Source organism: Rousettus aegyptiacus, unplaced genomic scaffold, assembly GCF_014176215.1.
Source record: "Rousettus aegyptiacus isolate mRouAeg1 unplaced genomic scaffold, mRouAeg1.p scaffold_m13_p_14, whole genome shotgun sequence".
Classification (NCBI taxonomy): Eukaryota; Metazoa; Chordata; class Mammalia; order Chiroptera; family Pteropodidae; genus Rousettus; species Rousettus aegyptiacus.
In genome coordinates, this window is record NW_023416289.1 from 86,351 (window position 1) to 103,734 (window position 17,384).

At 64.2% G+C, this 17,384-nt stretch overlaps 1 protein-coding gene across 1 annotated transcript; it reads right to left on the reverse strand.

Annotated features, from left to right (window-relative positions):
• Positions 1 to 2,348: 2,348 nt before the first annotated feature.
• On the reverse strand, positions 2,349 to 17,382 carry LOC107502098. Its single transcript, XM_036232096.1, has 7 exons — positions 12,912 to 17,382; positions 11,469 to 11,578; positions 10,630 to 10,909; positions 9,931 to 10,097; positions 4,940 to 5,048; positions 4,469 to 4,579; positions 2,349 to 3,763 (listed from the first exon to the last, which is right to left on the reverse strand). Exons 1-7 carry the CDS (start codon positions 13,855 to 13,857, stop codon positions 2,688 to 2,690), a joined length of 2,799 nt encoding a protein of 932 aa, XP_036087989.1. The 5' UTR covers positions 13,858 to 17,382; the 3' UTR covers positions 2,349 to 2,687.
• Between the last annotated feature and the right edge of the window lie 2 nt (positions 17,383 to 17,384).

Sequence of the window (17,384 nt, forward strand, 5' to 3'; positions counted from 1 at the left end):
AGTGGTCACATGCCTCCAAGTGGAAACTCATTCTCGATTACCCAAAATTCCAGTTTAACTGGGCGTCCTGTATTTGCTTGGCCAGCCCCATCCCTGCGCGTGAGGCCATGTCCTAGCCGCTGAGCACTCCGTGCACACTGGCCAGGCAGAGGACATCAAGAGGGCTGAGGCTGGAGTGCGCCCCTGGCCCTTCACCCAGACTGACACGGACAAGTGGACCTGAGGGCAAACAGCCAGGGAGGTGGCCGACCTAAAATACTACCCACTGGGTAATGCTTACTGATGTGCCAGGCAGGCCCTTCTAGAATGTTCTGCAAGAGTGAGTAGCCACTGAGCTGGCTCCTCCTGCTTCCCCCTGCCCCTGCATCCCTGCAAACAATGCCCCCTCGCGGGTGATAGATACGTGGAGGAGCTGACGCGGACGGCCCGTGTCTGGCCCATGTCTGGCCCGTGTCTGGCCCGTGTCTGGCCCGTGTCTGGCCGCGTGCCGCTCTGCCCACTGCCCACGTGCGTTCCTGCACAGCGGCCCTCGGGAGTGCAGCGGCTCGGGCAGGCGTCCGTGCAGAGGGCGGGGCTGCTCCACGTCTGCGAAGCAGGGCGAGGGGGGAGAGAGGAGCTGGAACCCCACGGGAGAGAACCAGCTGGGAGGCCCCACACCAGGGAGAAACTCTAGGGAGCAGCAGAGGTGTTTGGGGGGCGGCAAGCGCCAGGTTCCTGTGCCTTCACCTGGGTCTGGAAGGAGAAGGGGCGAAAGGGTTGGCCTCAAAGCCAGCTCCACGAAGGCGAGTAGGCCCAAGGAGGCTGGCACACTTGACGCAATGTGAGCAAAGATAAAGTTTTTGTGAGCACACGTGCTCAGAGGGAAGTGGGGACATTTTTAGCAACGTGCAGAGGTACACAGCCCTGGGCCAGAAGCCCGGCTCTGCCGCTTGCCAGGCGGCAAGTGCCTTATTGCTCTGAACCTCCTTTTTTGCTGTGAAACGTGGGTAATAATGTGGGAGTTAAAGGAGATGTGCGTGTGGGGCCCGGTAACAGAATGCACCCGGGGTCCGGCATGAGCACCCGTGGGTTTCAGGGACGGGGTGCAGCCGGGAGGACCTTCGTCGACACCGAGCAGGTGTCTCAACTCTTCCTGGGTCACACAACCCTTTTCAGATCTGAGCTATGGACACCTGTGCGCAACTCTGTGGAGGCCGGCAGGCCTGTGAAGCCTGGGAATGTGTGCTGGGTGCCCTGCTCCCCCCCAGCCTCCTTCACCGTGTGGTGGTGAGGACCCAGCACAGGTCTCAAATCCCGGTCATGTGGCCAACGGTCACACACATGTCACTTGGCTGTCTCATGTGGAGTTGGTGTGTGGGTGGGAGATGCTTAGAGCTGGCCTGGCACAGGGCAGGTGTCCAAAGTGTCAGCTCCCAGGACTCACTTCTGTGCTGCTCAGGGCGCCAGGGCCTGGCCTGCGTCAGGGCCACAGCCCGACACTCGGCCCCTCCGGCCTTCAGTCCCCTCAGCTTCTCTTCTCCTGCATAGATATCCACAGAGAAGGACGAGGCACACAGTGCAGCCTCAACGAAAGCACTTGTACGTCCTGCGGGAGCTAGGCTGGAAGACACGGCCTCGCCTCGAGGGGTTGGGTGTGGGGTGGCTGAGTGGAGAGGGCTCCGGCCAGTCCAGCTCTGCACACACTGACTTGGGCCCTGAGCACTTGGTGCCTGTCCAGGTTCCCACTTCTTTCTGTGCAGAAGGAAGTGGATGGGCAGGTCAGCACCTTGCAGGTGCCCACGCAGCAGGACACCAAGCACCCTGCAGCCACAGGAAATTACCACCGGGGGGCGCATGGGCCACACATCGCTCCCCGCCTGCCTGTGCCTGCAGGCACAGCCACAACTCCTTGCCGGCCCCCTTCGCAGGGCCCAAGCCCACTCTTCAACACTCCGTGCTTTCCCAGGGCGTGCTCCAGGCCCCCCTTCCTACCTCCCAGCTGGGTCCTGGGCTTCCTGCCTGTAACGCCCAGCACACAGATGAGCCAGAGGGAAACTCTGGAATGTGAGTCACGCTGTAGGAGAGCAGGGATCGTCCCCAAGCCATGGCAGTGCCGGGCCCGGGGCTCTGAGACAGTGCTGCATCCAAGACAGGCCCGGTTTTCCTCCACTTCCACTTCCAGGAGCCCCTTAGAGACTGTGCCTTGAGACACCCGCAGGCTCTAAGGACAGGGCTATCTCAGCCACTAGCCTGGTAGAAAATGGCCCTTTGTCCTGACCCAACCCAGGCTCCCTTGTCTGCCTCTCCTCACCCCTCTGGGTCCAACTTTCCAGAATAAAAAGAAATCTCTAGCACCAGGCAGGGGTGTCTGACAGCAATAAATTTATTAAGTATCCTCCCAAATATGAACACAAACCAGTAAAAAAAACAAACAAAAAATAAACAAAAAAAACCCATAAAACATCAGGCCCGGAGCTGACAATAAAGCGGAGACGAATGAGGGTCACAAAAACGGACACGGCCTATGGGAGGACGGAGCCGAGCGGACTCGCGTGGGCTGGGAGCACTGTGGGTACTGAAGGACAGACACGCGGGAGCCCTCGGGCGGCGTGGCGAGGCTGGGGCGGCGGCGGCGGCGGCACAGCGCGGGGGGCACGGACCTCTCGGCCCTGGCTGCAGCCTGCCCCCCACCCCCCGCCCCCGCGACCTCACTTGGGACCCTGGGCCTCAGACTCCTCCTCGTCGTCTTCGTACATCTCGCCCTCCTCCTCGGCCGTGGCGTCCTGGTACTGCTGGTACTCGGACACCAGGTCGTTCATGTTGCTCTCGGCCTCGGTGAACTCCATCTCGTCCATGCCCTCGCCCGTGTACCAGTGCAGGAAGGCCTTGCGCCGGAACATGGCCGTGAACTGCTCCGAGATGCGCTTGAACAGCTCCTGGATGGCCGTGCTGTTGCCGATGAAGGTGGAGGACATCTTGAGCCCGCGGGGCGGGATGTCGCACACGGCCACCTTCACGTTGTTGGGGATCCACTCCACGAAGTAGCTGCTGTTCTTGCTCTGGATGGCCAGCATCTGCTCGTCTACCTCCTTCATGGACATGCGGCCGCGGAACACGGTGGCCACCGTCAGGTAGCGGCCGTGGCGCGGGTCGCAGGCGGCCATCATGTTCTTGGCGTCGAACATCTGCTGGGTGAGCTCGGGCACCGTCAGGGCGCGGTACTGCTGGCTGCCCCGGGCGGTGAGCGGCGCGAAGCCGGGCATGAAGAAGTGCAGGCGCGGGAAGGGCACCATGTTCACCGCCAGCTTGCGCAGGTCGGCATTGAGCTGGCCGGGGAAGCGGAGGGAGGTGGTCACGCCGCTCATGGTGGCCGACACCAGGTGGTTGAGGTCCCCGTAGGTGGGCGTGGCCAGCTTGAGGGTGCGGAAGCAGATGTCGTAGAGCGCCTCGTTGTCGATGCAGTAGGTCTCGTCCGTGTTCTCCACCAGCTGGTGGATGGACAGCGTGGCATTGTAGGGCTCCACCACCGTGTCCGACACCTTGGGCGAGGGCACCACGCTGAAGGTGTTCATGATGCGGTCGGGGTACTCCTCGCGCACCTTGCTGATGAGCAGCGTGCCCATGCCGGAGCCCGTGCCGCCGCCCAGCGAGTGCGTCAGCTGGAAGCCCTGCAGGCAGTCGCAGTTCTCGCACTCCTTGCGGACCACGTCCAGCACCGAGTCCACCAGCTCCGCGCCCTCCGTGTAGTGGCCCTTGGCCCAGTTGTTGCCGGCCCCACTCTGACCTGCATGGGGGTCGGGAGGTGGCACAGGCGGGGTCAGACCTCTGGCCTGCATGCCCTCTGCAGAGTGGGGTGCCCTCCCGTGCTCCCCAAGCCTCTGCAGCAGCCATGCTGCATGTTAGGGCCCCTGCTGCCCGGCTGCCCTGCGAAGGGCTCCGGTCCAAAGCTGAGAACATGGGCTGCAGGTCTCGCTCTGCCTCATTAAAAGGGTCCTAGGTGAGCGGATCGGCTGCCCCCACCTCCCCCTACCCTCCGGCCTGCCATGCCGGACGCATGAACTACAACTCCCAGAGTCCCTTGCAGCTCGGGGTCAGGATGTGGATTGTGCCCATGGGTTAGGGTGCTGCGCTTGGGAAGGTAGAAGTGGGGTGAGGCCCCCTTCCTGTTGCTGCAGGAGTGTCCAGGGCCCTGCCACCAGCCGTGGGCACGAGGACCACCTGCCCTCTTGTCACGATGCTGTGCTGGCAAAGACCAGTCCTCCGGAGGCCCTGACTCTACCCCGCCAGCGCCCTAATGACCCCATCAGCCTAATTCTGTTTCACACCTAGATTTGCTGGAAACACACACCGGTTTCTGTCTTTGGGCCTCCACCGCCAACTGCGGAATGCAAGGTCACCTCTGCGCTGAGAGGTCGTGGCGACGGTGGCCGTGCCCATTTGTTCTTGCTGGTCTGGGGCCTGCCATCAGTGTGGGACAGGGGACACTTACCGAAGATGAAATTGTCAGGCCTGAAGAGGTGTCCGAAGGCCCCGGACCGGACACTGTCCATGGTGCCGGGCTCCAGGTCCACCAGGATGGCCCGAGGCACGTACTTGTGAGCTGAGGGAAGAGGCGCGGGTTACGTGGGCCACAGAGGCTGGAACCACGTGCAGAAGGGGGGCTGACGCCACGGCCCGCCAGGACCGAATCCCACGTCCACGACGGACATCGTTTCACAGCCCGTGCTAAAGAGCTTCCGCCCACGGCTCTGGGGACCCCTGCCCAGCCCTGCCCCTTCCCCGGGACTGCGCCTGCGTCTCGTGGCCACAGCACGCGTTGACTCTCACATTGACAGGGGTTCCTTGTCTTTATTCTGTGAGCCTCAAGTTACACCTGCCGGCCACCAGCAGGACGGCAGATCCCGGGACCGAGCATCGAGGCACCCTCCCGCCCCGCCCCCCGCCCAGGACAGGGGCTCACAGGAGGCCTCATTGTAGTAGACGCTGATGCGCTCCAGCTGCAGGTCGGAGTCCCCCACATAGTTGCCGCTGGGGTCTATGCCGTGCTCATCGCTGATGACTTCCCAGAACTGCGGGGGAAGGGAGGGGTCAGCAGGTGGCCAGGACCCTCGCCTGGCCCCTTCCCTCCTGTGCCCTTGAATCCCTGGGTGTAAAACCAGGAGCCGGCACCCGAAGCCTGCACTAGTCCCTTTGAGAGACTTTGGAAGAGCCCCAACCTGTCATTTGTGAGAAAGTTGTCATAAAGATCCACGTCCATGGTCACCGGAGCCCTCAGAGTAGTTCAAGCTCAACCAACACAGGCCTACAGATCCAGCCACACACTTGCTGGCAGGGTTGGCAGTAAATACCTTCTGCGGCTGAGTCCTGCTATTCCCTTTCCAGAGGAGACTGGGGCCCAGAGAAGGTAAGTGATGGGAACGGAGCCCAGGGTACACGTGGCCCTCTGCCTGGCACCCCCAGCCAGTCCACACACAGCTGGCACTGCCCTCAGGCCCATGGCCTGCTGCTGCCCACACTGCTCAGCCATCCTTGGGCAGGAACCCACAGCACCCCACAAGCTCTGCGCCCACAGCTGCAGCAGGCAAAGGGCAGGCCGGGGCCTCCACGAGGACTGGACCACCCCTCCCAGCAGTGTGACCTTGTGCAGGTCCCGAAGACGCTCTGGGCCTCAGTGTCCTCATCTGTCCAATGGGCCTGATGACACAAACAGGTCACTGTAAGAACAAACTGGGTCACTCTGCGCAGCACGTGAATGGCGTGTGAAGGAGGCTGCCTGTTGTGTGGAGTTTTTAGCACCTCTGTCCACACAGGACACACACCCTGGGTGGAGGGGGCTGCACAGCTCTGCCCCTGCCCCAGGCACTTCCAGTTGGCCCATGTGGGCAGGAGGTCGTTGGTCACAAGCTGTGTGACTTCCCAGTGCCCCTCCCCTTTGCTTCTCAGGGTTGGGATGACTTTCAGAAGATGAATGGATGTCAAGTCCTCCACAGAAGTCATGTGCTCATGACAAGACAGCCCATTTAAAAAGCAGCTAGAGAACAGTGTGTACATGCTTATCTATATATGGGTGTCTCTGACAGACACACAGTCGCCTTCCGGCAGCTGTGCCCCGGCTCGTGGTCTTTCCACGGGATGCCCTTTGGTTCTTTCCGAATTCTTTGTCACGTGCATGCTTTAACTTCACACACACACAAAAGATTAAAGATAAAATTGCTCAAAACCTGAAAAGTATAAACAGTGTCATTATTATAAAATGTATAAAGGAATCTTGGCAATTCATCAGAGACTTTTATCCAAGGTTAGAGGTCCCCTCTCACCATGTGGGGCTGGACTCCTTCCCTGTTTTGTGCATTTCTGTCACTTCTAAGTTTTATTTTTTTGTGTGTTAATTTCGTATGTAGAAAAATACATAAATGCACAGAAATGTCACTGAGGCACTTAAGGTCTGATTGCAGCTTCCCATTGCTGCCTGGTTCCCCATGCTTCCTTCACACTGAGGCTGTCCACAAGGTGAGCCCAGGGCTTTGGTCCTCACAGTCCTGGGCACCAAAAAACCTCTGGCTTTGGGGACACACACAGCCTCCGCAGAGGGGGGATGGCACGTGTGGGGCCAGGAGGAAATGCCACGCCTCCAACACATCTCTGGAAGGCATGGCCTTCCAGGAGGCGAGGGTCCAGAGTGGGTGCAGACCCCAGCATCAGCCAGGGTGTGACAGTGACTGCACCCCTCGGGACCTCAGCTTTGTCTTCTGTAAAGTAGACATGATGATGGTACCCACATTGAATGGTTGGCACAAGGCCTGACACATAAAAACATTCAGCAAATATTGGTTCCATTGAGCTAAGAGGCCTTAGATGCTATTTCAATTGGCAAAGCCATAAACACAGGTAACTTAAATAAAAATAGAAGATGGTTTTAAAAAGTCAGCATGCTTTGCAACACTGTGGCACAGTAAAAGACCGCCACTGGCATGCGGTCTCCAAGACACGAGGAGCAACGATGCACAGAGTGGCCGCGGAGTGGAAAAGGGGCCCTCACGACGGACGCGGCCCTTTTCTGCAAAGACGCGTGGTGTACGCGCACAGAAGGGGGGCTGGAAGGGCAGGGAGCGGGCGCGCCCCGCGGGAGCGGAAGCCGACAGGGGAGCAGGCGCGCCCCCGGGAGCGGAGACCGACAGGGGCAGGTGGGTGAATACGCACGTTAGCCTGACCGGCGGAGTGTCGGTTTTCTAGAGGAGGAATATACTGATGCTTGCTTTCGTGGTTAAAACTAATAAAAACTGTAATTTAAAATAGTTAATAGATATCTTAGTAGACTAGATCATGTAACATTTAATAAATAATAAAATACCTTTTGTAAATTAAATAAGAAACAATTACGATCATCACTACCGACGAGAAAACTGCCAGCTGGCCACGGACCCCAAGGTCCAGGCCACCGGTCCTGTTTCAGACCCCAGGTTTTCTGTCTGGTGTCAGGGCAGGTCAGGCTCTGCGCTCGCGGCGCTGTCCGCGGTGCTGAGCCGTTGCCGCTCGCCGCTCAGGGGCACAGAACAGAGGGCGCAGCGGCTCGCGGAGGGAGGGCGGCATCAGGGGCATCAAGCTCCTCCGAGCCCCCATGGCCTTCCCCGCTTCCCTGCACAGCGAGGGCGCCGTGGTGACCCATTGGGAAAGCTCTGGGAAAGGGGGCAGAGTGAGGACACCGGGGAAAACCCTCCCCCGCTGCTGTCAGGGCCAGGCCCCTCCCCTTCGCGCCCCGCCCTAAGACTGGGAGGAGGGGGCGCAGACAAAGGCTCCAGGACGGCCCTGCCTGCCCCTAAGGGAGGAGGGGGTCCCCGGACTCATCCCCCTGTTGTAGGGTGTCGGGTACCACGCATATCCTGCTGTATCCATGCAGACACAGATTCACTGTGGTCCAGGCAGGTGCCTGCTCTGCCTGGAGTGCGGAGTTTTTTCATTGTTGATGGAAGGGCGACACTCGCTCTCACCACGCCCTGGCGAGTAAAGCCCCTGGCACAGCGCTCAACGCTAGTGGTCAGTGTCGCAAGTCATTAAGGCCGTCATGCTACTGCTCAGGAGAGACGTTTCCCCTCCTAGCCCCGGGTGGCCTCAACCTCCCTGCATCGCCCACCACCCCTCCCCAGAGCGGGCATCTGGTCCGGGCACCGACCCGTAAGCAGGAAAGCAGAGCCCCTGCCAGCCCCACCCGCCACGCTGGTGGCTGGTGGAAAAGTGTGCCCTCCCCACTCACGAGGGAACAGAAGAGGCCCAGGAGCTGCCGGCCCAGGGCGGAGGCCGAGCTGCTGTGCGGGGGCGGGGGGGGGGGGAGGGGGAGAGGTGGAGGGGGCCAGAGCACCTTCCCCGGGTTTGCATTCTGGAAGGGTTCCAGGGCAGGGAGGCCTGATGGAACCCACTCAGCTGCTCCCAGCAATCACCGCAGAGGGCTGGGACTGGAAAAGGAAGAGCGGCTCCCCTACCCCCGACCCACCTCTTTCTTGTTTTAATTGTAAAAAAGGACCAGAAACAAAATTTTAAAATGAACATGAGTAAAAATCAGCAGGAGAGGAATAACAAATAATGAACACACCCAAGGGTCACAGCGCTGAGAAGCAGGAAAATGTCACTGCGGAAGCAGCCGGAGGGGGTAACTGCCCCGGCCCCGCTAACTCAGCGCTGCCCTCCCTCCCCCGTGGCCCTGACCCCGCAAGGAGCAGATGTTCAGGGCAGGCCTGGCCCCTGGGCCATTAACGAGCCCTCAGCCCCTCCTGCCTGGCCAGGGCAGCTGTCAGCGACTGGCTCAGGAGCCCTGATTCAATTTGAGGCCCTCGTCCCCGGGGCATCCCCCTCCCCCAGCCCCTTCCGCGCGCGGGCAGGCACAGCTGTCCCTTCCGTGATTGGGAGTCACCGGCTACCGGCTACCGCCTCCTGCGACCTCATCCCGGGCGCCTCCACCCTAGAGCCCAAGTTGCAATTTACACGTCAGCCACGTGGCTGCACCAGCCCCGCTGTAATCAGCTTTTTGTTCTTCTCTGGTTTCCACAGCAACAGCCTCCAGAAGAAGCCTTGCTCGGCCCCTTTCCCTCCAGGCCCTGTCTCCTAGCTCGGTTCAGGGACCAGCTCCACCACAAGCCCGCGCCGGGTCCCTGGCCTTGGTCCTGACACAGCTGCCTCATGCCGCGCGTTGCTCTGAGCAAGCGCGGCCCGCAGCGCCGCACCCACTCCACCTGGGCCCCGCGCGCGTGTCCGCAGGGGCTGGTTGTGTGACCTTGGGCAAGGGCCGGCCTCCGCACACTTGGGGACGTGACACTACTTCTTGGGTACATGCCGCTTCCCCTTCACGCCTCAGTCCTGACATCTGTGAGGTGGGCGAACGACGGAGGGGAGGGGCCGCCCAGAGCCCAGCTTTGTCCCATGTCCGACGCGACCCGCGGCGGGGGGAGGGGAACAGGCCAGGCCAGGAGGGGCTGCGCCGAGGGGCAGTCCAGTCCTAGACCAAGGTCAGCTGAGTCCCGGTTCCACCCTTCCCCCAACAAAGGCACAGGGTGGGGCCAGGAAGCGCGGCTGGGGGCACGGAGGGAATTGTTATGGCTTTGAGGGCGCAGACCCACCCGAACCTGCCCACGGCTGAGTTGTGACCCCAAAGAGGGCCACGCCCAGCCAGCGCCCCAGCTCCGCGGCCGCAGCCAGGGCAGGAGGGCGCAGCTGCGGAAGGCGCGTCGCTGCGGACTTGCCCTGCGCTCGGGCGGGCCCCGGGGACCCGCGAGGGCAGGAGAAAGGCGAGGGCGGGGGCGGCAGGGTGGGCCCGGGGCTTTGTTCTCGCCTTCGCGGTGGCGAGCGCGGTTCGAGGGCACGACGCCTCCCTGCTTCGCTCCCTGGAGGCCGGCTCGGGTGGGGACGCGGGAGGCGCGCTGGGTGCGGGGTCCGGCGCGTGGATGCGGCGCGCGGCCTCACCTTGGCCCCGATCTGGTTGCCGCACTGGCCGGCCTGGATGTGCACGATCTCCCTCATGCTCGGTGCGTGTGGCGGGCGGTGCGGGACTCGCGGACGGCCGGGCTGGCTGCGGAGGGTCTGCCGACCCCGCTGCCCGCTCTTATAGGCTGAGCCCCGCCTGCCGCGCCCTGCGTGGCGTCACCGCGCGCGACCAATCGGGGGGCGCCGCTGCAGAATGCGGCACGGGCGCCGCAGCATCAGCGCCCCGCATCCCCGCTTCGCCGTGCGGTGCTGCGCCTCCTCCCGCCACCACCAGGGTCTGGCCACCGCCCCCCTGCACCCCCCCCCGCCCCCGCTCACGCGAAGGGAGGGGCTGCCGGGCTCCGGGGAGGACAATAGAGGCCCCTCTCGTCCCTCAGACCCCGCCCTGGCTGCCTCCTCCGGTCCCGCTCCTCGGCTTTGCAAGGAGGGTCTTTTCTTCCCCACACTTTTAGGGACCAACCCCATCTTCCCACCCCGAAAAGTCGCGACGGCCGTCCCCCAGCTCCCTGTTTTGTGGCGTGAAGGTACAGACAGACAGGGCACTCTGAGCTTGGTGCACCCCTCGGGGGCCGCACGGGCAGGAAAAGGCGGCAGCAGGCGCTGGAGGCCAGCGTGGGGCGGGCTGTGCGCCCGGGAGGGAGGGCGGTGGCCAGTGACTGTGGCAGCTCCGAGGCTCACTGTCCTCTGCAGTGGGGCGCCACCTGCCCCCCCCCAGGGCGCCGCCCATAGATTCAAAGTGGACTTTGTTCTGTGCCTGTGGCGTAGCCACTGCCCGGCGAATGTCGATGTCGGGAATTGCCATCAGGACACAGCCAGGTGAGGGACAGACAGGGTGGGGCGTGGCCTCACTCCCTGATGTCGCCTCTGGAGTCTTGGTCTCCGTGAGGTCAAGGCGGGGGCCGTGTGGGAGGACGATGTGCGTACAAGGTGGGTTTGCGGGAAAGGCTGGGAGGGTCCGCTGGTCGGAAGAGGAGGGAGGGTGCCCTCACTCCCTGGATACCGGTCCCTGGAGTAGCTCTCCTGCGGCCAGCGCTCTCCTGGGGCCAGGTGTTAGGGCACAGCCACCTGACAATGGGCCCTTCCGATGTTTCAGCACAGCGGCCCTCCAGGACGGGCAGCCCGCAGCGGTGGGCACGTGCGTCCAGCGTGTGCTCGGAAGCGGGCTGGCGCGGGGGGCTGCATGTGTGCCCCTCTCCTCCTGAAGCTCCCCAGTTTGGCAAGTCCAGATAGAAATGGGTCTTTTGTTCTCCACAGAAGCCCCTCCCCCACAGTGTGTCCATGATGTGGCTTTCTGTGGTTGGCTTCCTGCCACTTGGGGCTCCTCCCTGTCCCCCCCCCCAATCGGGGGATTCTTGGTGAACATTTGGCTATACCCTGGAGCCGGCAGCGCCTCCCTGTCTGAGCAAAAGCAGTAGCTTTGCGACACCCTGCCAGCAGGACCCATCATGATGGCATCGGGCCAGGCAGCTTCCCCTCCAAGCCCAGGAGGCTCTGGTGCAGGCTCAGGGCTGACTCACCATGCCGTCTCCCAGCAAAGGCTGATGCTGCCGGGAACCAGCTCCAGCCCCGAGGCCGGCAGTCAGGGCTGGAGCTGCCAGTGTGGATGGGGGACTGGCCAGGGGCCGAGCTGCCGGCATGACGAAAACTGCCTTGGAGAGGCTGCTGCCCTCACCGAGCCCATCCAGAAGGGGTGACAACTCTCAGTGTCTGTGGAAGCAGCTCGGGTCGCAGCAGAGGGAGGACCCGAGGGCCGGCAGCAGCAGCACTGCCCACCCCAGCCACCCTCCCCGCGGGGCTGGGACGTGGGTACCCCTGCAGCTGCTGGACAGCTTCTCCCCACCTGGGAGGCCGGGTCTCAAGTACCTCGCGGGTGGACTGAGCACTGACCGACCCCTCCCAGGAAGACAGCTGGGTGAGCGAGAACCCCGCCCCCGCCCCACCCTGGCCCTTGGGCCCCTCCAGAGGGCCAGGGTCACACAGGCAGCTGAGGGCGGCCTGGACAGTGTCTGAGCCTTTTGTTTTTCAATGAGACAAGCCAGGATTTATTGAGATGTCCCCGGGAGGAGCCGGGGCCCCGGAGCCAGCACCGTGTTCCGTGCTCTCTGCCTCTCACTTTCACCCAGTACTTCGTTGCGAAATAAAACTTCAGACTCTACAGGAGGCTAAAGGGCGTCTTACTCTGGCCTGACTCCGTGCGAAAGGAAGAACGCGGAGCCTTGTCGCCATGGAGGGGACCGTCCCGGTGCACCTGGTCTGCACATGCTCCCCTCGGCGGGGCTCGGGCCCCGGGGTCCTTTGGGGCATAGTTTCCTCACCTGGCAGGCCAGCCCAGGTCTCTGGGACTTACTTCTCCCCACTCACTGGTCCCACCCCTAAGCCCCTCCCCTGATCCTCCACCCTCAAGCTTCAAGCAACTTCTGGAAGGAAGCCGAGAGCAATGAGGCCGCCCCAAGCACGGCATTTACCAGACCGCCTGCTGCCCTCACGCCCTGGGTACTGGTCCCTGGACGGGCCCAGGGCCTTTGCTCCACCAGAGCAGGCTGTGGCCAGTGCTGGCTGCTGGCGCGCGTGGTGCAAACGCCATGCTCCTGCACACACATCCCCCTGCCTGAGGCAGGGCCCGGCTGCTTCCTGCGAGGCTAGGTCTTGCTGGCCAGAGTCCCTTCTCCTGAGGCCGTGTCCACAGTACTCCTGATGGCTCTCGTCCACGTCCCGGTGGGTGCCGGCGGGCCCTGGCCTGGCCTGGGGCAGAGGTGGGGCGCTCCTGGCGTGGGCAGTGTCCAGCAGCCTGGGCACCTGTGGCCCACTGTTCCCCAGCCCCTACTCCCCTGAGGGCCTGTGCGTCCGCACCTTCCGAGGTCCCCTAGCCTGGCCTCTGTGGCAAGTCGCTCCCCAGTCATACAGGAGCAGGGCCGTGTGATAGCACCACCTCCCTCTGCTGGGTGCCCTGGCCGCCCCTCACCAGGAGCACAGCAGCACCTCCTGGAGCGTCTTCCGGAGCTCCTGGCTGCGGAAGGCATAGATGACGGGGTCGACGATGGCGTTGCAGATGACGAGGGCCAGGAAGAGGTTGAAGTTCTTGAAGATGCAGCCACAGGTGGGGTGCTGCGGACAGAGGGCGACGAGTGCGAGGTGCAGGAAGAAGGGGCCCCAGCAGAGGAGGAACACGCCCAGCAGGAGGGTGAGGGTGGCGGCGCCCTTCAGGCCGCAGCCCTGGCGGGCGGGGCGCTGCGTCTTGTGGAGCCGGGCGATGCTGCGGGCCTGCTGGCGAGCCCGGGCGAGCATGTGGGCGTACAGCCCGGCCATGAGCGCCAGCATGGCCACGAAGAAGCTGACGAGACACAGCAGGACGGCCGCGTGGTCGTAGTAGGCGATGAAGACGGTGCTGGCGGCAACGCTGGCCACCCAGATGGCCGCGATGGCCCGCCACAGCCGGGGCAGCGTCACGATGCTGTGGTAGCGCAGGGCGTAGAAGATGGAGACGTAGCGGTCCACCGCGATGGCGCCCAGGAAGCAGAGGCTGGACACCATGGAGCCGCAGGTGAGCACGTCGATGACGGCGTCCAGCTGCCGCACCGCGGCGGCCCGGGCGGGCAGGGCGCCCGCCTCCAGCAGCAGCATGACGGCCGTCTCCAGCACGGTGCTCGCGCTCACCAGCAGGTCGGACACGGCCAGGCAGCAGATGAGGAAGTACATGGGCGAGTGCAGGTTGCGGTTCTTGGCGATGGCCGCCACCACCAGCACGTTCTCCGCCAGGCTCAGCAGCCCCAGGCTGAGGAAGAGCCCGTCGGGCACGGACACCTCCAGGCACCGGGGCCCCGTCTGGTTGGCGGCCGGCCCGGGGTGGGCGGTGGCTGGGAGGGTGGCGTTGAGCGTGCCCAGCAGCTTCCTCTGGGGCCCCTGCATTGGCGTTGTCCCGCCGGGCAGCAGGAAGGGGTCGTTCCCTCGGGGGGCTCCGCTCAGCGCATGGCGCCACCTTCACACTTACCCTCTGCCCGGCTGGACCAGTGTCGTCCCCGGCTGGACCAGCTGCAGAGGCCCGAGCCTCTCCACCAGAGGCTGGTCCTCTCCCAGCCACGATCCCAAGCTCCACAGCACCAACCCTCTGGGCCCGCAGCCCCTTTCCTGCCGTCCCCTGAAGGGGCAGCCGCCCGGGGCCACCTGCTTCTCTGCCTCCCGCCTGTCCAGGCCAGGGAGGGCTGAGGCCGGAAGAATGGAGCCTTTCTGCACAGCGTTAAAGTCGTCCTCGGAGCCCCTCCTCCTGAGGACGGCCACATGATGGGCGTGTGCCTGGGAGTGCCCGGAGTGCCCGGTCAGTGCCCATGGCCTGCCACCAGGTGGTGCCAACGACACCCAGGGCCCCCGACCCGGAGCTCGGGGACATCTCATGCCCAGAGCCACCGGGGCCTGCCAGCCGCCCGCAATCCGCCCACCAGCGCCCCAAGTCAAGCCTCTGCTCCAGGTGTTTGGATGTGGGGGTGTCCTGGACCTGTCCCCGAGCCTTCTACCCCCTCCAGGCCCAGGGCAAACACCGCCTCCTCCTTGAAGCCCTCATGTTCCCCAACACCTGTCTGATGCCACTCTGCCTCAGGAATTGCCACCAGCTGTTGACTGGCCATCCCGCCCTAACCCTGACCCCCACCCCATGTGAGATGTTCGCTGAGGGCAGCCATGTCCCCGGTCCTTCCTCTGAGTGGCCAAAGGGCTGCAGAAAAGGTGCTCTTGGTCATCGCGGAAGACGACAGGGGCACAGACACCTCCTTCCCTGCCGGCCCCACTTTCTCCGTGGGACCTGGCGCTGCGGAAGCCTCCGGCACTTCCTCACTGAAGCACGTCTGCCGACCACAGACCCTCCTCTGAAAGCCTAGGGGGAGGGAAGGGACTTGTCTTCCTGTTGACAGGTGAGGCCACGAGGCAGGCACAGGCCGGTGGGGGGCTGGGAGGGGCCTGAGGGAGGCCTCCTTTGAAAAGTGCTGAAGGCCATCCTCTCCACCTCTGCTGCCTGGTGGCCCGAGGGCCCACGTGTGAGAGCACCATCAGCATCCAGCCGTCTGCACCAGGCATCTCTGACGCCCATGTGCTTGGAGCTTCCCTGCTGCGAGGTGCGCCGCGCGCAGAGACTCGCACGCTGTAAACATGCAGCCGGTCGGCCCCGATCTGAGCGAGCGGCCCAGCCGCACGCGATCGATCAGGTCACACGGCCGCTGCGCCAGACACCTCGGCACCGTCTGGCCCTGCCCCGAGCTTCCTATACCCGGACAGGCTTCGTGCCCTGCCCCCTGCACTGAGACGTCCTCGGCGCTGCAGAGTGGGCCCCGGAACATGGCCCTGCTGGGTGACACCAAGGAGCGGGATGTCAGGGTCAGACCTTCGGTTCTGGTAGATTCGACCAAACCACTTTCCAAATGGCTGGACCTGTCTGCCTGTTCCTGGCCGTGCGCAGACACACACCATGTGGGAGGGCGGGAGAACCCCCCGGGGAGCAGCCGCACGTGCCCGAGGGCCCGCAGCGGCTGGCCGGCCCCCAGCAGCCGAGTCCACAGCGCCCGAGTCCCGGCTCCATCAATGGGGCCTTTGAGGTGGCCAGTGCTCCACCCCCAGCCTGAGACTTCAAAGGGCATGAGAACTGGGCGGCCTTTGGCAGGGGACAAGCCCTTCCTGCTGAGGCCCCATCTGCCGCTCACGGGTCCACCTGGCGGGGACTCGTGGCGAGGGAGACGGCTGAGCTGGGGAAGGCCGGCTTCGTGGCTGGTCCGGGTCTAACGACAGCACAGCTGGTCCCGAGGCCGACGGCGCCACTCGCCATCCATGCCCCAGGAGACGGGCACACGGCCCCCCACAGTGCGCCACGCCAGGAGGCGGCGCGCCTGCCCCACCCTGGGGAGGCTGTGAGAACAGGAAGCCCCTTGGCCTTCCTGACCCTTGTGTCCCCAGCACCAAGAACAGTGCTGGGCACACAGTAGGCCTGCGACACGCGAGTGTTCAATGGACAGTGAGCTCTGTGGGGAAACGGGCAGAAGCCCTCGCCAGAGTCCATGGCAATGAGACACGGGTCACTGCCCGGCAGAGGGCCCAGGCCAGCCCCTGGCCCTGCTTCTCACGCGGGCCCCGGGGCCAGCGGGAGCCACGGCCTGGAGGCTGCGGCCTGTGGCATCCCGGGAAAGGCTGGCCCAGCATCTCCATTCAAGCAGTCTGGGTTCCTCTGAAGGCGTGCCCACCCCGCGGTGCCTGCGCTGGAGGCCCTGATGGGGTCTGACCCGCCAGCCACCCCGCCCACGGGCACAAGGCCTGGGAGGGCTGATTCCCGCCGGCTGGACACCGGGTGTGCAGACGTGGTGGCCACGCCATTCTCTCACGACGCGCTGAGGAGCCTGAGCCCGCTCACCTGGCCTGGGCCCAGCCTCTCCACTCCGCCGGCCTGTGGACATTGGCCCTCCACTTCGAAGTCCACCAGCTCCTCCGCGAGGTGGCCGCCACAGCCCCAGGCACCGCACCCCGCCTAGGGGTCAGCTCCCCTCCCTGCTTCGTCTCCAGAGAACAAGCCCCTTCTCAGAAGACCCCCAGCAGACTCCTGGCCGACTGGCTGCGGCTCCCCTCAGGCCACCCTAGTGGAGACGTGTGCACCCAGGACAGGCGGGACCCTCGCAGACGGTGTGCCCACCCCCCAGCACATCGGAGTGGGAGGAAGCTGTGGGTGCCAAAAAGAACAGCCCTGGCGTCTGCAGGGCCTGTCCGTGCCGCCCACGCGCCCCACGCAGAGGCAATGTCGACCCGAACCCTGGACGCCCCAGTGAGAACTGCTCAGAAGGTGACCTCACGGGTCTCCCCAGCGGGGGCCTGTGCCGGTGACCGGGACGGCTGGGGACTTCCTGGGAGGAGACGGGTGGACCAGCCCCGAGCAGAGGCGGGTGGGCAATGACTGGGGCCCGGCCCCCTAGAGTTCATGGGCAGCGCCCCCTCCAAACCCCATCCGCTGTCTCCAGGGGTGGCCAGGGCATGGAGGGGATCCGGGGACAGGACACCCCAGCCCGCTTCAGTGCCCCAAACCCTTCCGGAACCAAACAGGCTCTGCGGTCACAGGTGGCCCCATGTGGTTCTCAGCTGTCAATCGAGGGGGCCACGACCCTCCCAGGAGCCGAGCCTGCCCCCCACGCTTCGTTCACCCCGCAGATAAGTGCCCCCCACCTCTGCCCTGAACACTGCCCGCAGCTGCCACGACCCACCTCTCAGGCTCCCCGATTCGGTGCTGCCCCCCTTTTCCAGGAAAACCGTTCTGTCGGACTGGACAGCCTATCTGCACTGCCCAGTCCAACGACCCCGGCGTCGGCCCCGCCTGCCCCCCAGCCTATCCCGGCTTCCGGCCGGGAGCCCCGCTGGCGCGCACGCGACCCGCAGCGGGCAGGGCGCTCACGCGCGCGGGCCCGGCCCGGCCA